Raw genomic sequence first — 26,021 nt, forward strand, 5'->3', positions numbered from 1 at the left:
AATTCATTGATGACCTCTGGCAAACAAATTGTAGTATACCACTCAGCATTTACAGTCCTTTGATCTCCTAAAGCTATTGTTGCAACATGTCTGGTATAACCGAAGAAACAAGCAATCATTTGCTTGGCAGCACTCCTCGAATGAACAACTTTTGTTGGTTTCGGCTCACTTTGAAACACCCAAACAGTGGATTGCTGTTTAGTTTCGGATTCGTATGAATAGATCCAAGTTTTGTCCCCTGTAACGTTGTAGTTCACCAAATTTGACTTGCCTCGGTTGAATTTTTTGAGCATTTCTTTACACAATTTACATGAGCCTCTTTTTGAGCTTTGGTCAAGTTGTGGGATCCAATGGTTTCAAAGTTTCCGTATCATCTCTTAAAAATGTGCGACCATGCTGGAATTTGGAAAGCCAATTGTACACAGTCCTATTGGATGGTGCTTCATCCCCAAAAGCCAAATAAAGTTGCTCGATGCATTGTTTCGGTGTTAAACTAAATTTGAAATCATAAAAAATCATTGCCTGAAAGTGTTCACAAGAAATTTCCATTTCTCTTATAAAAAAACTACTTCAAACTGCTGTGAAAAATAAACGAATATGCTTAAACAAACAATCAAAGATAATTTAAACATAAAAAAGATCTATTCTTCCAATTTTTATAATAGCAGAACACTAGCACCACTGTTGGTGGTAGTTTGCAGAAACTTTTCAGCAACCCTCGTATTGGTGGGAATTGATAACAATATCGGCATCCATATGGCTATCGGTACAAAGTGGTATTGATGCAGCTCTAAAAAACACACTATAAACATGTTCATTCATTCTGTTTTCACCAACTTTGTGAAAGTCTTCTTATCTGTGTCAGTTGTGATTAGTCAGGGTACATTATTCACAATGTCAAAGCATGTTGTGAATACTTAGAGAATTGATTGATTGAATTTTTCATTTAAGTCCACTTTATGCACAGATAGGCTAATCAGGACTGGACCCAGTTCTAAAGAGAATCCAAATCATGGTGCAAAGTGCCTCCAGCAGGTATCGAACCTGGGACCTCTTGATTACAAGGTGATGATGTTAACCCTATTCTATGGGAGGAGGCACTTTAACATTAGAGAAAAAAAAAATAGAAGTTCTAAGATAAGTGTAAAGAGGCGTGAGAAAGAAAAGTGACATCAATAAGGTATGTGATACTGCAGAACACATTATCAACAAAAAAATTACGGAAAGCTGAAGTGTACAAGGTGAGGGAAATCGAAAACATGTAAAAGGAGGTGAATTTCTAGACATTCATGAGTGTGTTTATAAGTGGTTCAAATGATCATGTGAGTGCAACATATCAATAAGTGGTCTTTTGCTTTTGCTGAAAAAATGAACATTCAAGGTTGGTTTACTGGGTTTAAAAAGAGGTGTGGAATTTAATTTAAAAAGGTGTGTGATGAAAGTGCCTCATTGATGTAGGAAAATAAGCAAACAAAAATCACACCCTTCTTTAAGTGAGAACAGGATGGGTCCGCATTTTCCCCCCACCAACAATCTTGGCCTCAAAAATCTCCCCCCCCCACAAAAAAATCCAGGGGGGAGAGTTTTTGTTATAACAAACAAAAGAAAAGCAATTACTTTTAATTTCAAATATACTTTACTAAGAATAATATTGAAAAAATGCATAAATTTGTGAAGTTGAGTATTGAATGCTTTCTCTCTCAAGAGATCATTAAGACATCTACATCAATACGCACAATAAAAGTAAAACAAGAATGCAAAAAAATAATAACTATGAAATCTAATTAATTTATATTAACATAAACACAAACTAAACAAAAACTTACACAAAATAAAACCACTTCAACTATTTCATAATTTATTAACATCTTTAACCAGTTAGTAAAGGTATTAGTTAGCTGCTATACAATTTCTGATATGTATAAAAGTAACAAATTAATTTCCTTTATGTAATTAATAATAATAATAATGTATTTTAAATTGAGTAATTTACTTTTACTTTTAATAACATTACAAATATGTATATCATATAACTTACACATAAATTTATGGGGGAGGGGGTTTGAAGATTAAGAACTTTCTCCCCCAAAAGTTTTCAATGATTTTGTACCCTGGAACAGGTAGCTAAAATTGCATGTGTATGTGATTGTGTGTGCTAATACAGTGTATTTACTTAAACATATTTTCCATTTATTGGTAGCTTAAATCCTATTGTGAGAGGAATTGTTTTTTGCTTGCACTATAGACCATGCACAAATTAGGGCAATTTATATAGTAAGGTCCACTGCATGTTCATTATTTTTGTTTATAAATAGTACAGTACAGTAGTTTTGTTTTACTGATTTTCTTCAATAATACACGTTTTCTTAAATTCAATTCTTTTCATGACCCTTAAAAAGAATCCACTGCATTTCACTTGACACTTATTCATATGTTATTGTTTCTACCAGCATTAAGTGTAAAAACCAGTGGCATGGCATGCCTTTTTCATAAGTGTTATCGGCAATCAGTACAACAATTATGCCTGCTAGACGTTATCATCATCCCCCCCCCTAAAAAAAACATCTTCGCTCTAGATTTTCGTTCATTTCGTTCTTTTTTGCAATCCACTCAGTCATTTAGCCACAAACCCTCCTACAAAGAACTACCACTCTGAGACAGTTACCATGAAAATCCAATGAATAGTTGTCGACTCTTGTCAATTCTTCATCTGTCTCTGTTTATGAGGTGCAAAGGGGAAGAAGAAGAATAACACTTTTCTTGGGTCAGTTGACATGTGTGCAGTGAGCAGACGACAGAACTCCGCTCCTCCAGCGACAGTCAATGTGGAAGGGAAGCCCAGATGTATGTACTACTGTCGCCAACTTAGTTTTTTGGAGCAAGGTTTGTCCAAATCAAGAATCACACCTACTTGTCTTCTATTAACTAACTGGTCTCAGTTGTAGTTAAATCCAGCCTTGGCTTTGCAGTCTACCTCTAGTTGCTTCACAGAAATAGTATCCCTATTTTAGGCAGGATTTAGCTCTTTTCTGTCAATGTAATGTGACAACACTGGCTTGTTCTGGTAGGCCTGGCCGGTAACTGGGCCCCTAAACAGACATATGAATAACCCCATAGCACACTTCGTCCCAAAGTCTTCCCCCACTCTTCCCTTGCACTGGCACCCTCTCCTCTTGTTACCTCTTTACGGTAGCGGAACTGGCAACGCTGTTGGTTAACGTATTTAACAATGTTGTCATTTTACTGAAACAACATTTTAATTCTTTACATTTTGCTGTTAACACCGGTTACATGCTTGTCACGCCTCTGGTAAAGACTACTTCAGCAACTATTAAAGTAAATAAATTTCATATGTTATGTGAAACAGTTCAACAGTATGCAAATACATTAGGAAGTAATGTTACCTACCTTGTTCTGGATATTGGTTATGCCATCCCCTAATGTATCCTTCACAAAAGCCTTACATTTCTTGGCAACTACACGCTTGGAGTGAACATTTTCTTTCTTTCTTTTCTTATCCAACTTAGGGCCTCTCTTTGAGTAACTTACTACACCTGTTAATAATGGAAATGTTAGTACCATGGTCCAATATTACTCTACACAACAAATTTCCATACATTTTGTAAAATAGCTATACATACAATGAAATTTTTGCGACATGCTTATCATCATGTTTTTTTGCTCTTGAACCTTGTGTCTCTAAATTAAATATACAGGTCCATTTAATATTATGAATATACACAGTTTTTAGTTTAAAATTTACTATTCAATGAAAAATAAATAAAAATAAAATATGTAGCGCCAAAGTGAAACCAAAATACGTTAATTCCTCATATCCGATACCAGTTCTTTTTCAAAAGCAGTTTTGATTCTACAAACACAAAACACGTGCATATTCGAAGAATAACATCATGAGGTCATAACTGATACAGCATATTAGCGAGCTAAAAACTACGATGGATGTTTATGCGAGACAAAATCTTCATAAAATACACAAATATTTTCACGTTCTATTCCAATGTGTAACAAAGATTTTTCAAAAAAGACAGACTAACACTCATTGCATAAATGTCCACTACCCTTATCATTTTTCCAACAAAATGTCTTTGCTTTACTTGTTAAACAAAAATATAAATGCCAACAAGACCAACATCTATATGGTCTGGAAAATTCCCTAATAACCCAAATTCCCTGACATTTTCCAGGTTGTCCAGATGCATAACAACCCCGTTCAAATATCAGTATTGGTGGGAATTGGTATCAGCTCAGCCCTAAAATAGAGGTTTGCATTTTTAGGACAAGAGGTATGAGGGTTGCTACGATTTTTTGATTATGAACTTCCCAGACATTTCCAGGTTTTTTTAACTTAAGGAGTGAGTTTGAAGCAGCGGAGTTCAGAACATTGAACTTATTACGGCGAATCGAAGAGCGGCTTAGTTTGTTTACCAACGGGTAAAAGATCGATTTAGTTGGTTCGTTCGTCCGGGAAAGGAAGATGGAGAGCCCATAAGATTTTGTTCGGAAAAGGATATCAAGGAATATCCGAACATCTGGGAATTTGCTATGCGATTCATATGGCGCAAGTGGTCCATAAAGGTTCAGGAAACATAAAACGCAAAGAATATTGGTTTACCAAGTAAGGATACAGCCGATACTGGATAACTTTGTTGTGCTAAGTGATGTACGGATCATGGTCCTGGCATTGGCTGTAAGTACCAAACTTCATTTATTTAAGTGCACCCAGACATCTGTAGGAATAACTGCATTAAGGATTTCTACTTCGCAAAATATGCTAGCATTTGTGTGCGTCGTTAATGGCCATTAATCAGTATGCATCGCACCATTAGTTTGAGCAGGAAAGCAGCACGTTGGGTAGCCATATTGGCGTAAAAATACAGCTGATCAGTAACTGCAAACTGTAAATCGTTAAATGTAAATATTCGTTAAATATTCTACTTAATGCACACAATTCATATGATTACTATATTGTCAGAGTTATGTTAGCTGAACAAGGGTAAAACATTGTGGTGCACATAGAAATAACTACGCCTGCTGTAAGCACGAAAAGTTGAAGTTTTGCAGAAGTGTTTCAATATTGAACACACGATCTATTAAGGACTAAATAATTAATGTAGGTTCAAGCGATTTATAAACAAAGTTCTGTTATTGAATTTCTTTAATGATATCCACAAAAGTAATCGATAGAATTTGTCGAATTAATTGTGCTGGATTATTAGGTCATGTGATGATAGCCTAAAACAGTTGATTAATTGTATCACATTTTATTTTGCTATTTTAGTCAAAGGGAGTAATAATTTTCTTCAAATTGAATGAAGCAATATGTTACCTGATATAGAGCACAGTAGGTAAATTGAATGTCATAAGTACTAGAAATTAGTCTATTGGTTTATTTTCCTCTATAATAATAAAAAAATATTTTATTATCTCATTTCATTGTTTTGACATTTATCAAAACAAAAGCTGCCTCTGTGCATTATAACAAGAATATATATATGAATTAATGTAAATGTTACTTTTCAGGAAGAGGTTCATTTTGTGCTGGTCACCTAAGTATGAATAATGCCCAGGAATATCTATGACAGTTGGGTCATCAATTAGGTCAGGGTAAAGGGTTATGTTCACTGAAGTTCAGATCCTAATCTATAGATTTATGTATACAGCCTCCCTTGGGTAACTTTTCTTAAGACCCAGTCTCCAGTACATCAGCTGACATTAACACAAGCAAGCTAGGGTCGGGAGAGAGAGTAGGAAATTGTATGGTGAATCAAAAATTTTATAAATTGGAATGTGAATTATTGTGACTCTATTCAATTTGGCATGAACTGTAATTAGTTTGCCAGTTATTCAGTTTCACATATAGGGTTAACTGATGTGAATTGATACTTCAATCATTGAAAAATACAATTTCAGTTGAGTGAAACTTACTTATTTCTATGCAGATTTCATGTAATTGAATGGAATGAACATGTTTGGAAATTTTACTTTATTGCTTAGTGTGGCTATTAATACGTAATCCTGTAGATTAACGGACACAGCGACCAGCGCTACCAGAGTAATGGGTTACATTGAAATTGTGGGCTGAATTAAAATAATTTCAGTGTTCATCTAAATGGGATGATCATAGTGTGGTAGTTTCCATTTAGCATACCTATTCATCAAGGTGACGAAACTCCCATAGTGTGTACTGGCACACGTTGAGTACGTCACATTAACATTTCGAGACTCAGTTTTGGGTTTTTGAACCGCAGGCACTGACAAAAAATTATATTTCAGCATGTAACCTTCATAGCTGCAGGATTTTTTTTTCTGTAAGTCAATTAAAGTGCACAGATTCAAATACAAACTGCCAAAGATTTACGTGTTTTCCCATTGTTGCATATTATACATATACATATTGTTGCTTTTATTTTACTTTGCTTCTTGTGCCACTTTTGGCTAATTTGAGAAGATGGGGATGAGTGATGATAGGATGAAATTGATGAATGGACACTCACAAACATCCATGCCCATGTCAGGATTTGAACCCGGGACCCCTGGCATTGTAGCGCAATGTGCTAACCACTCTGCCACAGGGGACAGCTCCTATTGTTGCAAACACATGAAACGCTAATGGAGACTTCAATTAAAAACTCTGATATTCAACATTACCAAGACTTCTATTAATTTATTATAACTGTCAACAGAGGGTGACAATGATTATCTTTATGACTATTATAGAAAATTAACTGCATGACTTCTCGTGCCATAATATATATGTACAAGGCCTGTTCAAAAAGAAACCGAACTCCTTTTGTAAAGTTTGTATATAAATTCGTTGAAGAGAACCAACAGTGGTGGTGAATAACAGTGTCCTTAGTTATAAAGCCGTTGCTAACCTCAGTAAAGCATTAGATCGTGTTGAGTGCAGGTGTGTTGAGCGCCTGCCACAATTTTCAGTTACTGTACTATGAAGTAACTGGAAGGGAAGAGCAGCGAGTATGTGTGAAGTTGCAATAAACTTTCAAAGAAACATGAAACCTATGGCGAAGGATGTATCACTTGAACACAGTGTTATAAATGGTACAGATGTTTGAGATCAGGTTGAACCTCCATCGAGAACGATGAATGAGTAGATTCTATGTTAAAAAGATGTTGATCATGTTCCTCGACTGGTAGGGAATCGGAGTTTGTGCCGCATGGTTCCACAGTGAATGCAGCATTCTATGTTAACGTCATGCAACAATTACAAGAAAAGGTGCAGCGTAATAGGCCACAGATGTGGGGGAACAAGTCCTGGATGGTTCATCACAATAATGCATGTGCTCATTCCTCACTCGTTGTCCTGGAGTTTTTGGCAAAGCACCAGACACCTGTTGCCCCAACAACCGACCTACTCCCCTGATTTGACACCAGCAGACGTCTTCCTATTTTCCAAGTTGAAATCAACCCTTAAAGGTCACAGATTCTATATAATAGAAGAGATCAAGGGGAATTCGCTATGGGGTCTATAGGCCATTCCAAAACTGGAGTTCCAGCAGGCATTCCAAGACTGGAAGAAATGCTTGGCGCTGTTTGTGTACAGTGAAGGAGGCAGGTCCAAATAGGTTGTGGATATGATCATTTTCTCAATTTTGTAAAAGTCTGGTTTCTCTTTGAACAGTATTTGTATTTAGAAAATTTACATACATTTGTACACAGGGTTGGCCAATGGTTTCGAAACATCTCCTTAAAATACAGACGAGCTGATACAAACAAATCCAATTTTGCAAAACATGATGTGGGTAAGAGATGAAACCATCTAAGCCATGCTACCAAGATGGTCAACACCATTTAGAGACAACATCATTTTCTTAAATGGAAAGGTGGTCATATAACATACCAAAACAAGCTAGAATTTGATGAGAAATACGATGGTGAGTTCAGTTTTAGCAATTTCAATCAGTCTCCATTAGCAAGTTTCATAAATTAGCATAAATTTTATACATACACCATCAAAACCCAACAAGGTTTATTTTCTGTCATAATATGTTTGAACATACTTAGAAGATTAGTGAAACACAAATACAGACATATTCAAAGGACCGCCTTTAACTAAAATATTAATTTATGCTTTTTGAGGCAAGAAACATATTTTTTGCTTATGTAAACTCATTTCTTGCAACAATGGGAAAAACCGTCTTCGGGCATTTTTTATTTGAATTTGCATACTTTGATTGGCTTAAAGAAAAATTTTCATGCAGCTACGAAGGTTGCATGCTGAAATATAATTATTTTATCAATGTACTACACACTTGCAATGCAGAGTTATGAGTAGGGCCTGGATTCTCAGGTTTTAACCTATTTTATTCCTTACTTGGTAACTTCACTATTCTAATTCTAACATATATTTTGGTTTTAGCCATTCCTTAATGAAATACATGAATCCTATAAGTCCTAAAAAGGGCTAAAAGGAGTTATGATCCTAAAAAAGGCTAAATTCAACTTCTCAGCTAAATAAATGTAAAAAAAATTCAAAAATACTGAAACCTTGTTTTGTTTCATCAAAGTGAACATTCTTAACTGTACGGCAATATGAAAATGTATTCTCTCTCCACTATTCTAACATATATTTTCGTTTTAGCCATTTCTTAATGAAATACATGAATCCTATAGGTCCTAAAAATGGCTAAAAGGAGCTAAGATCTTAAAAAAAAGGCTAAATTCAACTTTTCAGCTAAATAAATGTAAATAAATTTTAAAAAAATACTGAAATCTTGTTTTGTTTCATCAGTATGAACCCCCCTCCCCCCTCTCATACACACACACACACACACACACACAAAAGGGGCAATGGAAATGAGAGAAGGAAAAGGGCATGAGAAAAGAAGGGAAGCAAAGTTGGCATTACAAAAGAAATAGCTTATCAATGACAAGTTTTACATTTTTATTATTTTCTAAAAACTGTGTTTTTTGTATGCTTTAAGTTTACTAAACATGTAATATGTGAAGGTAAATGTGTTTGCAGTATTGATACTCATAGTTTTTATTGTATGTACGCATTGCTTGCATTGTAGAATTATTTTTCTGTAGTTTACGGTTATTACAAGCATAAGAAAACAGATTTTGATTGTGTCGTTTCAGGAGAACACACGCTCCTGTCATCAGACATTTATTTTCATTTTGACTAAAGATACAGTTATAACAATGGTTAGCAATTTTTTAAACAAAAAGAATCCCTTATATAATGGATGTTGTCAATGTTACATTGTTGTAATATAGCAACTTAATTGTGAAAAGAAGCAGTCTGTATTATTTTTATTTCAGATAAAAAAAAATTGATCACATTATTTTTAATTTAAAATTATGAATCCCAAATATCATCAGTTATTCAAAGTCATCATTGTTTTCACAAAGTCTCTTGATGTTTTCTGTTACATTAAATTTTAAAGATGGTGGCTTACTCCATTTGTGAAAAAGAAAACTCCATACTGGATCTATGTTATCATTTTCATTATTTAATTTATTCCAGTGTTCTTCTGCAATGAACGAAGCTTCCCAGACAATATGTTTCCCGTCAATCTTTTTAAAACCCTTCTCTTTTTAATCAAATGCTTCTCTTCGATGATGTGAGCTGACAAACCCGTTCTTGGGTTTAGATTTATAATATCCAAATTGTGTTCATGCCATCTTACTGCCATTTTCCTTGCTGTTTGTTCTACATAATCCTTTGAACATGAACAACTTATATGATATATTTCTGTGGTTTCCACATCTGGTAGAGAGTTTCTCATTTTAAATTCATTAAATGTACATTCCAAACTTCTTGGTGATTTAAAAACAATTTTGAAATTAAATCTTCTAAAAATTTTGGCAATTTTATGTGAGAATCCCTTGTGGAATGGAATGCACACAAATTTATTTTTAACAGATTTTTCATCTTTGTCTGTATTTATCTTTTCCTTTAGTTTTCTTGCAACTTGTTTTTTTGATTAGCTTTATTCTGTTAGTGTGAAAGCCATTTCCTTTTGCTATATTAAAAAAAAAGCCTTTCTTCTGCATTTTTGATATCCTTATTATTAGAACATAGTCTTTGTGTTCTTAGGAAAAAAATTAAAAATATATTATCCATTGTTGTACATGAATGTTCTGAATTGGCATGGATGTATTTTTCCTCGGATATTTTTTTCCTATGGACTGATGTTTGAATTGTTGTGTAAGTTGCCTCAATTTGCAGATCAAGGAAAGAAATTACAATGTTATTCATGGGTTTGCAAGTGAATTTTATGCGACGATGTGATTCATTTAACAATTTAAATACATCCATGATGGTTTTCTCATTTTTAGCAATAATTAGCACATCATCTACATATCTGCTGTACAGTATGATATCTGCACCTATCTCATTAACAATTGGAGATTCTATGTAATGAAGGAAAATGCTGGAGATGATTCCAGATACTGGGTTTCCCATTGATAGACCATTACTTTGCTGATAGATTTTGCCATCAAATATAAAGTCATTGAAATTTGCACATACAGTAAACCATCGAACCATCTCCCATGATTCTACTGGGTTAACCTTCATCTCAATAAGCCATCTGTGTAATGCATCTGTGGCACCTTCTATTGGGACACTATTGGTCAAAATGAAAATAAATGTCTGATGAAGGGAGTGTGTGTTCTCCTGAAACGTCACAATGAAAAACTCTATCCTTATGCTTGTAATAACCGTAAACTACAGGAAAATAATTGATACTCATGCAAATGCAAAGATGTGTGATTGATTCCAATAAAAATACGGGTAGGTAAAAAATCCTAAAAAGGACTAAATCATATCTTTATAAAGCCTAAAATGATGTCTATAAAATCCTAAAAGTCCAGGCCCTAGTTATGAGTGACATATACAGGGTGTCGCAAAACTCTTTCAACAACGCTTGGGTGTTGGTAGATATCATAAAAACAAGTAACTTTTCCCTATAAAGTTTACCTTGAAAGCGCTTAGTTTCTGCGCTATAAGCGCTTAAAGTCTATCCTGTACGTATGCAACCCAACACAGCAAACGCTTGCTCTGACATATCTACCAGGGGTGCGTGGCAAGGTTGCCACTAGCGTTCCTCGTTAAGGGAGACGACTTGAAAACAACTTGAGAGTCTTGCCTGAGAAAAATCCAAAACATTAATGGTACTTGCGATGTTGTAAGAAGCATTCACAGTATTTATAAACTGACCAAAACAAATAATGGGCAAACTGAAATTCAAGATTACTCATTCTAAAATATCTCCATAATTCATTGATTGGTTTGGTTTATTTTAATTTACTTTTCTGCCACCTTTGGCTAATCGCGGAGATGAGGATGATATGATAAAATAACAAATGACACCAATGGCTAGACCCAAGACACCTGGTGCCGTAGCGAGCTGTGCTAACCACATCACCACAGAGTGTTTCGTGTATCATGCAATATCAACAATTGCAAGGGACACGTGAGATAGAGGAAATCCACGAACGAACAAATGTAAGCATGATGTGTTTGCTACCTCGTTTCGAACACGCAGACTGTAATGTAGAAATTTTCAGCGTAAAATGCAGGCTCGACAAGGACTCGAACCCGGGTTATTACAATCTATTTGAAAATTATTCCTATATGTACTAGTGTTATTGCTAATCGTGTTTGTCTCAAAAGGAAATAATTGCGAGGCTCTTTTAATTTAATGATTGATTGATTCATTGTTTGATTGATTTGCTTTATTTTACTTAGCTGTTTGTGCCACTTTTGGCTAATTTACGAAGATTGTGATGAGTGATGATATGATTAAATTGATGAATGGACACTCACAAACATACATGCCCAAGCCGGGATTCGAACCCAAGACCCCTAGCTTATTTTAGAAAACAGTGGCAACCTATAAATTTTACCGACAACTGATATGCATGTAAGAAAAATTATGTGTTTTAAAAATTGGTATCAAGAAAATTCCAACGATTATTTGCAATACTAGAAACATGCAAATTAAAAACTCCCCCCCCCCCCTTTCTCTCTCTCTTTCTCTCCACTCAAACTGGTTAATCTTGAATGCTCTATTAAAGAAGTTGTAGGAAGAAATTAATATTTCATTGAAAGGAATTGCATTGAGTTCGGTGCATACTTACTGCCTGTACTAGTGTGTTATGCACTTCACGAATTTCCGGAATAATTCTTGCGAATTTATATTATTCTCATTGTACGTAATTTTCCTGCACTTTCGGGCAAATAGTAAATACGAGGACAAAAGATCCAGTGACATTTTTGTCCAGATCGGAACTCGTGTCCGGAACATTCGGTAGAGAGGGATCATGTCTTGATCACTAAACGTACTCAGTCATCGAAGTGGCTCAAGAATATTCATCTGCCGGAGATTTTTGTTTCTTTTCAGCCTGCTTTTTATAACGAACTCTATTTGCAATAGCGCTAGGTCACAATTTTCTAATAAATAAATTGTAATAACATTACAGTCTGCGTGTTCGAAACGAGGCAGCAAACACATCATGCTTACATTTGTTCGTTCGTGGATTTCCTCTATCTCACGTGTCCCTTGCAATTGTTGATATTGCATGATACATGAAACACTCTGTGGTGATGTGGTTAGCACAGCTCGCTACGGCGCCAGGTGTCTTGGGTCTAGCCATTGGTGTCATTTGTTATTTTATCATATCATCCTCATCTCCGCGATTAGCCAAAGGTGGCAAAAAAGTAAATTAAAATAAACCAAACCAATCAATGAATTATGGAGATATTTTAGAATGAGTAATCTTGAATTTCAGTTTGCAAATTATTTGTTTTGGTCAGTTTATAAATACTGTGAATGCTTCTTACAACATCGCAAGTACCATTAATGTTTTGGATTTTGCTCAGGCAAGACTCTCAAGTTGTTGTTTTTAAGTCGTCTCTCTTAACGAGGAACACTAGTGGCAACCCTGCTAGCGCCCCTGCTAGTTATGTCAGAGCAAGCATTTGCTGTGTTGGGTTGCATACGTACAGGATAGATTTTAAGCGCTTATAGCGCAGAAACTAAGCGCTTTCGAGGTAAACTTTATAGGGAAAAGTTACTTGTTTTTATGATATCTATAAGCTCCCAAGTGTTGTTGAAAGAGTTTTGCGACACCCTGTATACGCAAATCCTGAAAACTTTTACCTCCTGTAACTGTAAAAGTATAATGTTCAAAGAATAAACAAAGAATATGGTTTCTTACCTAGGTCAAAGCTACAAGTATGCAAAATTTCATTGAAATTTGTGTCAGTGGGTGACATTTCAGTTCTTCACTGGCAAATTGTCATGTATGTTAGTCTTTACTGCCATCTTCAGGGAAATAAAAAACAATACTTGCACAATGTTGTTTTCGTCAGGCAAATATCGGCAATATGTCCCAACTGGTAATTTTTGCATAAAAACCAAAGTAAGACCAAATTGCAAGTTTTCGACAATGACACTCCCCTGAAAATGTATGTAATTTTTAAAGTTATTTGTAATTACAAGTGTTAGTTTGCATTATTTTTCAAGTGTTAGTGTGATAAAAACTGTGTTAAGAGTGGAACTATTACTTACTTTAAAATATTAGTCATAAACACAATCCATCTAGAATACATGCAAAATTAAAAAAATCACCCCAATCAAGATGTCTGAAAATTTGATTTAAAATATTCTCAAAATTTAAAAATACAGAAATATGTTTGATGTAACCAAAAAACTCTAAAGCTGAGTGATTTGAATACAGTTTGAGGTTCAGCAGGCAGGAGATTTAAATCCTGGGCAGAGGGGTTAAAGCAAAATTGCATTCTACACACACAAAAACATGTGAAAATCCAAAGACAAATGTAAAATTACAATCGGCATGAAAAGTGTTAAGTGCTAAAAGCACTTGCATCTAGCTTTCAGGCAAAGGTAACCGATGTACATTATTTCACCTTAACACATCTCAGCAATCTAAAACAACAGAAAATGTTCATAAACAACATAATCTTCATGAACCATACAACATTAGCTAACAGATTCCTACAAGAAGCAACAAAAATGTATCCAGATTGTGTTTTCTTATAGATGTGCATTAAAGGGCAGTATTTTCTACAATACTATTTTTGCTTTCTGCACTATGCATGTATAAAGGTTGCCCAAATGAAACTAACCCTCGTGGGGTCAGACTTTTGTCGTAACTTAACTACGCAGAGCTTTGTGTTTGCTCTGGTAGGTGGCGTTGTATGTAAGAAAGCATACATCGTATGCATACCTGATATGGTGTGATGGTGCAGTGCGGTGTTTACAGATGCAGAAGCACATTCACAACATGGATTCGTCCAAACGGGCCCAGTGAGCAATTATTCAATTTTTGAAGGCAGAAGGTGTGCAGTAATCTGCCTCGACCATCCTCCCAACAGCCCTGATCTCTCACCCTGAGACTACCACATTCCGTGCCCACAAAAAAAGAAAAAAAAAATCTGTAAGGCCGCCGGTTCGCCAACGATGCTGAGGTCCATGATGCCATTAAAGATTGATTCCGCAGTCAACCACGGACGCTATTCACTCAGGGTATCCGTACCCTGTGGAGTCTGTGCTTATAGTGGTATCAAACGTGGGTCCCCTTGATTACAAGGCGATGATTGATTGATTGATTGGTAGGTAGGTAGGTAGGTAGGTAGGTAGGTAGGTTGGTTGGTTGGTTGGTTGGTTGGTTGGTTGGTTGGTTGGTTGGTTGGTTGGTTGGTTGGTTGGTTGGTTGGTTGGTTGGTTGGTTGGTTGGTTGGTAGGTAGGTAGGTAGGTAGGTAGGTAGGTAGGTAGGTAGGTAGGTTGGTTGGTTGGTTGGTTGGTTGGTTGGTTGGTTGGTTGGTTGGTTGGTTGGTTGGTTGGTTGGTTGGTAGGTAGGTAGGTAGGTAGGTAGGTAGGTAGGTAGGTAGGTAGGTAGGTAGGTAGGTAGGTACGTAGGTAGGTAGGTAGGTTGGTTGGTTGGTTGGTAGGTTGGTAGGTAGGTAGGTAGGTTGGTTGGTTGGTTGGTTGGTTGGTTGGTTGGTAGGTAGGTAGGTAGGTAGGTAGGTAGGTAGGTAGGTATGTATGGTATGTATGTATGTATGTATGTATGTATGTATGTATGTCTGTGTGTGTGTGTAAAATATTTAATTCAAGGCACGGAGTTTAAATTTCTCACAATCAGACTCGAAATACATCTACAAGGACAGGTCACAAATGTTACGGGATATTCTAATGTATGAATATTACATTTGTATAAGAATTTCAAACTCGAATTTACCTAATCAACTTAAAGATACCTTGCACTAATCTTCCCTTTTGTTACTTAGATTGTTCTGCAAAGGACACTAACAAAACAAACACATGCAGCTTACTTTTCTTTTCCTTCCTCTATAATCACCCTGTAATTATCAATAATAGTAATTCATTGTTATTATTATTTAGATCCTAGCACAATTTATCAGCATTTAGCATAATTTCACAGACTAAACAGTTTTTTTCATATCAGAAGTTTGGCACTGCAGGACTGGAGCCATCGGGCTTTTATGCGTATCCTCCAAGGTCTTGGCGAGAACCCTGATTGTGTCAGTGCATGTGCAAAACATACTGCCGGGGTCCGCATAGTTTTGGGAAAACTACCCCGGAAAAAGAACGGTGCATGTGCAAGCACTCTCAAGAAGTAATATGCAAAAATTCAGAATAGGCCAAAAATAAATGACATGAACTTACCAGCACTATGCAGATATTTCCCATAATTATCGTCTACCAGTTCTGCAGAGTTCCTTCTTGGGACCTATAAAATGAAGAGAAATTTACAGGAACTGAAATTAACATTTACAACATATTGCTCCAGAATTCATGCAATATAGTAAAATTTAAAAAGGTTAATCTCCTTGCCATTCCTACACTACAAAAGATAGTTCTCACACATCACAGATAAAATATGTAAACTGACAATATTTCAAAATCTACAGATTTTATCTTACATTAGTGTTCTAGTTTTGGCTCACACTGGCAAATGTAGGATTTAAGTAAGGAGGTGGATTGTAAACTTGGATGGTCCATATATTCAGTGACAGAGTAATGTTTTCTATTTGGGGGTGAGGAGTACCAAATTCAACCTCCATATATACATCCATATCGAGGTGGGTGCATAGGAAATTCAATTTAAGAATAACACCCACAGATTTCCTATTTATTAATGAAAAGTTTAAACAAATAAATTTAATTTCTTTACCTTTTCAGGGTGGCTACAAACAAGCAGAAATGAAATTCTCTGACTTTTCCACGACAAAATTTACATTTTTCCCTGACAATTACAACTAAACTAAATTGATGTTTTTGCAAATGGAAATAATAAACTCATACAGATCCACGTATGGATTTGTTAAGTACCAATATTATCTTCTATGAAATTGACTTAATTTCTCTATTCTCTATGATTTTAATTCAAACAGCAAAATAGTGAATTTGGAAAATTATTACAATTCACAAGCTAGGGAAGGATTACGGAATTTTGTCATATGCAGTAAGTTTAAAATAAAATACTTGATTATTATTTTTAAAGTTACGACTAAATGAGATAAGAGAGAAGAGTGATTGATTAAGAAATACAATTTGTAATTTATCAGTCTCCTTATACATTCTCGGGATTATATGTTGATATTTCCATTGAGGTTTGAAACCCTCTGCTTGCAAGAACCATGAGTGCGGACTCATTTTTCAATGCATAAAGCTACTTCTCTCTTCTCTGTAAAGCAAACAACTTAACTCTTTCATATAAGTGAAACAATTGAATCGAACAAAATAGTGTCGTATTTCCTTACATTATCAATGGGATTTCTGCTTCAGTACGGTATATCCAAGTGAAGTACTGTGAAACTGACAACATGCAGTTATACCATTAATGCTGACGAAAAGGGTTTGTAGGTATTAGAAATTTAATGCAAGGAATTTATAGAATTTCATTCTATAGGTACCTGATTTAGTTAACCACACATTAAAACAGGAACACTCTAATAATAAAAGCTTCTGAAAGTTCATATACGAGTGGCATCCTGAAAAAAGGTCCAATGGTGCCTATACGCAGCACTAGTGGTCGGAGAGCGACACACACACATGCAGGCAGGAAGAAGTGGCATGTAGCTGTAATCAGGTACAGTTGCAATGCAGCCGTTTTAGGAAAGTTCTAGAGTCGTTTTCACATTCAGAAGACACAACGGCGCTTATGGAGAAACCGTACAGTGTTGCCAATACAGTGCTAGCTCATGTCGCCGGGAAATGATGAGCTTCCTTAACAATGTAGGTGTTACATAGTTTATATAAAATGATAATTATATGTAATTATTAATATTAATATTATACTGTGAACATTACAGTTCATTAGCATGTCATTTTCCCATTAGATTTAATTTAATACACAGGCACATTTAATATGCATTCGCCTTTCTCTGTAATTATTTCATAGAATAACATTGAGATATGGTAATGTGTTACATACATAGATACATATATATATATATATATATATATATATATATATATATATATAAATTCATTATTGTCTATGGATTTATGTGTACGTTGGAAACTGAAAGATGATTTTATTTCAGTATTAATGTCGACAGTAATGTAAACAAAAACTACGTGTATTTGCGACAGCACTAATGTTGCTCACAACAGCAGCATTGGAAATAATTGTCAATTATTAAATTAAAGTAATTGCAATTCTATTATAACAAACTGAATGAAGTTAATATTTTTACTGAATGGAAATAAAATAACAACTCGAAAACTTGGTGGTGATTAGCCGGAATGCTGCGGTGAGTCGGCTCAAGATGGCCAGACAACGTCTCCTTACTTCGCGCGCAGTTCGGCTTAAAAAGAAACTCCAAATGCATGGAAGTAATATTTCTGGGAACCTTTGAGTGGTTATAAAAAATAATTTCATTATTTTCTTCACAACTTTGTCGCTGGAAGTTTTTACTTGGAATTACAGAACAAGAAATGGCCAGCAATGACATTTTCTGCTGCACGAATATAAAAAATTTCCACATACTTTATTTGAATATTTTTTAATGCGAATATGCTTTAAAGTATTGATAAATTCTGAGCACCACCATCACCTATGACAATTAGAAAACCGTGTCAATTTTTTCACAGAAAATTTGCGGTTTTAATTTATCTAAAAATATGTAAACAAGTTACAACTTTTTTGTGCTCACCATCGTATTCTCTACAAAATTTCCTGCAAAACTGCAGGTACCGATTTTACGTAAGCTAAATTTGTAAATCGAGAAATTTCACAACAGCCCGCTCGTATTTCCCATAAGAAAAGCATTGTCCATAAGAGGCCACTGTGTCTTCTGAACGTGCAAACGACTCTAGGTTAAATATTGCAGCTCTAATACAGTCTCCCACTGACTGTGATGTGGCCTATGTGTAGTAATCAGATTTTTGCACACTCAGAATTTGGCACAGAGCCACCAGCAATCGTGTGACGTGTGCAGACTGGATGTCGTGAGTGATAGTATGGTCAGACGATGGTGCAGACAATTCACGAAGGACAATCGAATGTACACAACCCCATACAGCTGAGTACACATGGGCCCTTTGCATCACTTCAGGTGAGAGATCTTGGACCACTCCCTGTACAGCCCTGGCCTTGAATGTACAGACTTTCATCTCTTTGTTTAACTGAAGAGGTTTCTGGCAGGGCAAGGATTTGACAGCTACACTGCGGTAGAGATAGTTCCAGTCTTGCTGTCAGACACATATACCATGGGCATACAAAATTTAGTGCCATGCTACAGCAAATGCTAGAACAACGGTGGTGATTATGCTGGAAATTAGGTTAGGAATCACTGTTACTAATGCAATAAATTACAACTGATAATCTTGTCTTATTTATACCTAATCGGTAGGGACCTTGATATTTTGTTATTTTTTTTTTTTCAAATTGGTGTATTTTCTTATTTTTTATTTTGTACTATACGGTGTTATTTTTCCCAAAATTCACATTTTCATTTTAGCGCATTTTCTGGCAAATATCTCAAATTATACCTTCATGGTAATTTAAACTACTGTTTCAAATTGTAAGTCACATGGCTTACGCCTCTTCGTGAGTGTTTGATATCTTGAAACTTATTGTGGGAAAGTTATTTTCCATACCCCTTTTTTTAAAATTTAAGGTATGGATTTTAGATAATGGAAATTTCCCTGTATATACTGAAGGGTGCATAATGACCATAAGTGGCGACGCACCCAAAAAAATAAAATCAATCAATCTCATGTGACCGATACCAATATATTATGGCACCAAAAATTGGCATTGTATTTTTTTGACTTGTTAGTGTTACGTTTCCCAAAATTCGCATTTTTGTTTTAGAACATTTATCTGCCAAATATACTGAAACTTAATACTCCTTTGTGCTTTTAAACTATTATCTTAAATTGTAGGTCACATGGTCTACGTATTTTCGAGACAGTTTGATATGTTGAAACAGATTTTTGAGGAAGTAAAAGTAAAGTGCTCCTCTGCACTTTTCCATGAAGGTGTATAGGGGTTTGGAGTTAGGGCCCCACACTTTCTTGATCACGGCTGAAGGTGGGGGTGATGTGATCGGCACCATGCTCCTGGCTACCTTTATCCCTCAAAGTTTCCAAACATATCTCGTGCGACAAATACGAAGATGTGCTCCCGTGTGACGGTAGATACGCACTCGATCTCCTGTTAGAACCCTGCCACTTTTACATGATTTAATGTGGCTGTTGGAATTATTCCATGTACATATAACACTATAGTTTACTCTTGAGTAAAATGTTGGATTTCATGGAATTTTTCATTATTTTAGGACATTTCTTTAAAAAAAAATGCTAAATAAGCCAACAATTTGCATTTTATTCAAATTTCGCATTATTTCGATATTTCGAACAGGCGAAAAATGTATCCAGACATCACTGCACATTCCTAAACATAACTTCACAGCAATTACCATTTTTCACGGTTTTGGCGTTTCCGAAAAATCAATGTCCCTACTAATCGGAAATTACTTTCTGGCCACCCCTCGTATAAATCAGTAGATGGAAAGTGAAAATTTAGCAGGGATGGCAGAGAAAAGTCAATTCTTGAAGAAAGTAATTTGCTTTTATGATTGAATGATTCGAGTACATATGATATTGAAATATTTACGTATAATAAATACGTATTTTATTTCATAATATTGGACATTAACCTTACTCAATGAGATTAATGACCATCTCTAACGAGTTTAAACAGACAGGACAGAGAGTGGCATTAATTTCATTGCAATACTAGTGTTGCAGTAAATTTGAGGTTGGGAGCATGCACTTGCCAATTTTTATAACGTTCACCATTGCAGATTTATGTTTCACTTTTTCGTGATAGTATTCAATACATATCCCGTTTGGTTGGATTCTTCTTGATATCTAAGAATAGTGCAATGTTGACATCAATGGTATACGGCCATCAGACAAGAACTTGGAGGCATTTGAAGGTCAATTACCGTAAAGTATTTACACCTGGCCAACTTAGAGAAAATATCCTCGACTCTAACAATGGGAAACTTGACGTTTTCAGTCATTTTATTCACCGTTCCTGAGAAGTAAGTGCAGAGACGAAGTGAGCCATCTTTCTTGGTAACAAAGACAAGTGGTGAGGCCCAATCAGAATATTCGACCGGTTCCCATAACCCTACTTTCACTAGATTTTGAATAGAATCCTGAACACGGTCTTGAATACCGTAGAGAACTTCGTAATATCTACGAAATATCGGTGCAGAGTTGGATCTCAGTGGTATATCAACCAAATAAGGTGCAATTGGCTTGGACAAATCACCATCAAAGATTTTCTCGTATCTAGAAGAAATTTCTCACCTTAGGTCGTCGGCACCAGCGTTAGTAATAGTACCTTGCACTGAGTTAGTTGAAAGAACACTGGCTGTAACTAATAATCGCCTCCAAGATGGTTGAATAATGTCCAACCATGTACGACCGATCAATGGATATAAAAGTTTCTCCTGACAGAGAAAGACAGGTAAAGTACAGGGTGCGGCACGTAAAACCAGCCCGCTGTAATTGCCTTGCTAATGAACATGTAAAACATCTAAATGAACATGTCAACAGAAGATGGCGTTGCATGAGTTACTAATTCTGTTTCTCACCAACAGGTGGCTTGCGAACCCGTGGTCGAGTGAAAGCAGTTGAGAATCAGGCCTTGTTGGGTGAAGCCGTGATAATGCTGTATTTGATTCCTGAGCGTGTTGCAATTGTTGAAGCTTTTGTGTGCACCGGATCCTTTGTGCAAACAAGGAAGTAGTTTCAGGAGAAATTTCCAGGACGTCCTGTCCCAGCAAAATGCACAATACAGGATTTGATTGGGAAATGGAGGTGTACAGTATCTGTTGCAAATGCTCCCAGGGACAGACGACCATCTGTCTGCACACCTGAATTACGGAGGCAGGTGCAGAACATAATGGCGAGAAGTCCTCGTAAATCAACGAGGAAATTAAGTCAACAGGTTCCAGCTAGTGAGCGAAGTTGTAGACGTGTGTTAAGGGTGCTGAAGTTAAAACCTTACCGGATAAGTGTAGTGCAACAACTGAGGGAGCTTGACCCGGGGAAGAGGGTGGATTTTTGTTCATGGCTATTGACGAATGTTGCCAGTTGTGTTTTGGATCCATTGATGCTCATCATGAGTGACGAGGCGTGGTTTCACCTGTCGGGATACGTAAATTCCCAAAACAATCGCTATTGGTCGTCACAGAATCCACACGTAATCCACGAGCAGCCATTGCATGACGAAAAGATTGGTGTTTGGTGTGCCATTTCCGCACAACGCGTTATGGGGCCCATATTTTTTGAAACCACAGTAGACAGTAACATGTATTTGGGAATTCTGGAAGAGTTTTATCAACAATTGACAGAAGAGGAGCGTCAGTTCTGTTACTTTCAGCAGGACGGATCAACAAGCCACACATCAAATGCTTCACTATCCTGTGTGCATGAAATGTTTACTCCAGAGAGGACAATTAGCAAAGGCCTGTGGCCTCCTCGGTCACCCGACTTGTCAACTTGTGACTTTTACTTGTGGGGAATGTTAAAGGGGAAAGTATTCGAAACAAATCCACACACAATTGAAGAACTCAAGACCTCCATCCAGAATATCATGAACAGCATCACCACTCAAGAATTAACAAAGGTGTACATGAATCTCCTGAAACGTGCTCAGACGTGTGTTGAAGTGGGTGGAGGACACTTTCAGCATCTATTGTGAAGGTGAGAAATCTTAACACACAACATTAAATTTCATTTGGTGTATTGCTTTTGTTTGATTTTGTTTTAATTTCACTTAATCATTCAAATTGTTCATCTAATGATATCTTATGAAGGAACGGGCTGGTTTTAAGTGCCGCACCCTGTATAATCCCCATGTTTGTGCTGTAACACGTACATATCCTTTGTTTACACCTCGTAATCATATGTTGGAATTAGATTTAACATAGTGTGGAAACAACTGGTCAAAATACTTTTCGTTGAAAAGAGTAACAGCAGACCCAGAAGTAACCAGTGTGGAATGATGTCTGAGCGCATCAGTGTTGAGATGGTTGAAGCTAAACGTAGACAACTCATCGGATGTTGTGTTCCGTGAGGTTGAACTGGACGTTCTATTCATGGCTCTATCTTTCTGCTTCTTTCTGCATCGTATATTCCAATGGCCTTGTCGTTTGCAGTAGCTACAGATTGCGTTTCTTGCTGGACATACACCTTGTGGGTGATTCTTTGTGCAGTTGCCACACTGGGAGTGAGGATTTTGCTTGGTGCAGTTGAGTTCTGAGGTTGATTGCGGCTGTTCTGGTTCATTTCTCCCGAGCGTGAACTCATCGAAGGGTCTGTGTGGCGATCTGGATTCATCCACGTCAAATTTCTTGAGCTGGTGGCAAAAGTCACACAATCTGCATTGTGCTTATTCGAGAATAATTTAATTTCTCGTTCTAATAATTCACAATGCAAAGCAATTTCTTCACATTTAGCAAAGGAAAGATCAATTTCAGATAATAATCTTTTTCGAATACTGTCTGACTGTACACCAACAAGGAATTGTTCAACAAGTGCCTCATCTAAATACTGTTCATACGCACATTTGACTGCTTGTTGTTTGATTCTCACTACGAATTGAGTAACTGATTCTCCTGGAGACTGAATACATTTTCGAAACTTGAACCTCTCTGTAAACTTGTTGGTTTTGAGCCTGAAGTGCTGAACCATTTTGTCGTGAATGACAGCATATGTTAGATTACATGGCATTTCAAGAGCCGTAATATTGCGAAGTACTTGGAAAGCCTTAGGACCAATGACTGCTTTTCTTTCATTTACCACATTCTGGGCAAGGCAGAGTTGATCAAAATGCATGAAATAACTTTCGATATCTTCATTTTCTTCAGCAAATTCGCTGAATGTAATGTTGAGAGCCATGTTGTTGAAACGTCAAATTATGTTAACTGATAGAAATAACTGGAAAATATAAAAGTTACGATGTGTACCTGAAACTTGCTTTTGCTTAAGCGTGAACCAAATTAGCAAACTGAATGTTACCTGTAAAACACCGTCTTGTTGATTTGCTACATGAAATCGTATTTGTCACTTTCCCGTGCCGATAAAGTCATAAAGTTATCCTGACAATATGATTAGAATCCATCAATCTTCTATTCACTGTCAATCCTCTGATCACTGTCCGCAGCGCCAAATTGATAGGTTCGGAGTGAAGGACTTGGTAATGTGCATTAATACTACGTTGCACAAGATAAAAACCGGACGGGTGAACAATTAACATATTTAATAGAAACTGGACGTTATGTCCGAAACATTCAAATACATTGAACCATGATATAGCAAGAATTACACAGAATACATCTGCTTATGATTCCTCTTCTTCTGGCCGTGAAGACCATACCTTGTAGTCATACGCTTAATACCTGGACCTTATCAGTCATTGTAAACGTATGTTAACTTGTGCAAAACCAATAATACGTGAGGATGATGAAAAAAGACCTTCGTAAGCACTGCTACATTAAAGAAGGTGAAGTGAGTAATAAATTCCAGCAGCATATTTGCAGTCTAAAGCTCTTCTTGTTTATGCATGAAATTTTTGTTGGATGTTGCAGTCAATGCAATTTCTGTCGCATGTTGTAGTGAGATACTTTGTCGGGTGGCGATATTCGACAAAAATCGTATGTATCAATGGAACCTATTTGTTTCAATGTTCCTTCAGTTTGCCTAACAAAATGCCTTACTACGACGTCCGACAACTATTGGATGGCGCCACCCGCTCTTATCCCCTCCATCTGTTGACAAGTCCCCTTACTACTCCCATACGGACAGGAAAAAATGATAATTCAATGCATTTTCCATGTAATATTTAGAGGCTTAACCTTTATTCCCCTGATGATACCATATCATCAGAGTAAGGTCGTACTTGCCCCATGATACCATATGGTATCATGGTGCTGATTACGAAATGAATGTGCTTTTTGGACCTTCATACTCTTATGTTTGGGTGGAAACTCTGACACAGGTCTGGAGCAAGCCTGGGAAATTCATATTGATGACCAACTTCCCCCCCCCCCCTCTCCCCGCAACATATCCATGCCACAATTCCGAACAGAGTTTCACATTTTGGCTCAATATTCAACTTTAATGGCACCCAGATACATGAAATGTTTCAATCTCTTTGGAAACGTCCATTCTTTGAAGGGAATACTAAGGAAGAAGAAGAGGCAAACTCCAGATTTTTTTCGTTTTTTCATTGAAATTCGCCCCCCCCCCCCCCCCCCAAACCACCTTCCTCGGTTCGCCGTTCTGAATTGTACACGGTTGCATGCTCTGATGTTTTAGCTGCAAAACAAAACTTATCCGAAGTAGATTGCTCCCATAGTGCCCGAGTTATAACAATTTTCTGAGTAATATGCAAATTACCTATTTTTTAGTAAAAAACAGAGTTTCACATTTTGGCTTATTATTCAACTTGTATCGCACCAAAGAACATGAAACATGTTTCATTCTCTCTGGAAACGTCCATTCTTTGAAGATAATACTAAGGCTTGCACTTTCTCTCCAAAATAGCGGGAGAAGAGGAGGCAAACTCCTGATTTTTATGTTGTTGTTTTTCATTGAAATTCGGGGGTCGCACCCCGCAAGCCCCCTTCCTCGGTCCGGCATTTTGAATTACACACGGTTGCATGCTCTGATGTTCTATCTGACAAACAAAACTTATCCGAAGTACATTGCTCCCATAGTGCCCGAGTGATAACAATTTACCTCCAGAAATGGAAATTACCTATTTTTCGTAAAAAAAAAAAATCATATTTTGGCTTATTATTAAACTTGTATGGCACTCAAGAACATGAAACATGTTTCATTATCTTGAGAAATTTCCATTCTTTGAAAAGAATACTAAAGTTCGCGCCTTCTCCCCAAAATAGTGGGAGAAGAGGGGGAAACTCCAGACTTTTGTTTTTTCCATTGAAATTCAAAGGTTGCGCCCCCCAAACCCCCTTCCTTGGTTCGGCGTTCTGAATTGTACACGGTTGCATGCTCTGATGTTTTAGCTGCAAAACAAAAGTAATCCGAAGTAGATTGCTCCCACAGTGCCCGAGTTATAACAATTTTCCTTCAAAGAGTGTTCGAACTTAAAATTTACGCCAAGAAGCCCGGGCGAGAGAAATCTATCTATCTATCTCTCTCTCTCTCTCTCTCTCTCTCTCTCTCTCTATCCTCCTGCCATCACTGGTTTCTGGCACCGTGGTGTGCATAAAAGGGGCCTAAAAGTTGAGGCTGAAACTTACGAACGAGATTTCCTGTTCCCGTGCAGAGTTCCATAACGATATTATTATAACGATAAAGACTAAATTCCCTGACTTTTTTTTTTGACACCTCAAATTCCCTGACTTTTCCCGGTTTTCCAGGTCTGTCGCCACCCTGCTTTTAAAGAATTTATGGTTATTTTAAAAACAGATAATTGCAAAAGA

General features: G+C 36.6%; 1 protein-coding gene across 1 annotated transcript in view; it reads right to left on the bottom strand.

Moving 5' to 3' along the window:
• The window catches only part of LOC145989840 (uncharacterized), a 300,187-nt gene that overhangs the window by 210,045 nt on the left and 64,121 nt on the right, over positions 1-26,021 (bottom strand). Inside the window, exons 4-5 of the mRNA XM_083125242.1 lie at positions 15,706-15,769; positions 3,409-3,554 (exon numbers count right to left, since the gene is read on the bottom strand). Coding sequence (XP_082981368.1) covers positions 3,409-3,554; positions 15,706-15,769 — 210 coding nt within the window. The remainder of the gene's footprint in view (positions 1-3,408; positions 3,555-15,705; positions 15,770-26,021) is intronic.

The sequence above is a fragment of the Lepisma saccharinum genome, chromosome 7 (genome assembly GCF_977018435.1).
Source record: "Lepisma saccharinum chromosome 7, izLepSacc3.1, whole genome shotgun sequence".
NCBI classification, from domain to species: domain Eukaryota; kingdom Metazoa; phylum Arthropoda; class Insecta; order Zygentoma; family Lepismatidae; genus Lepisma; species Lepisma saccharinum.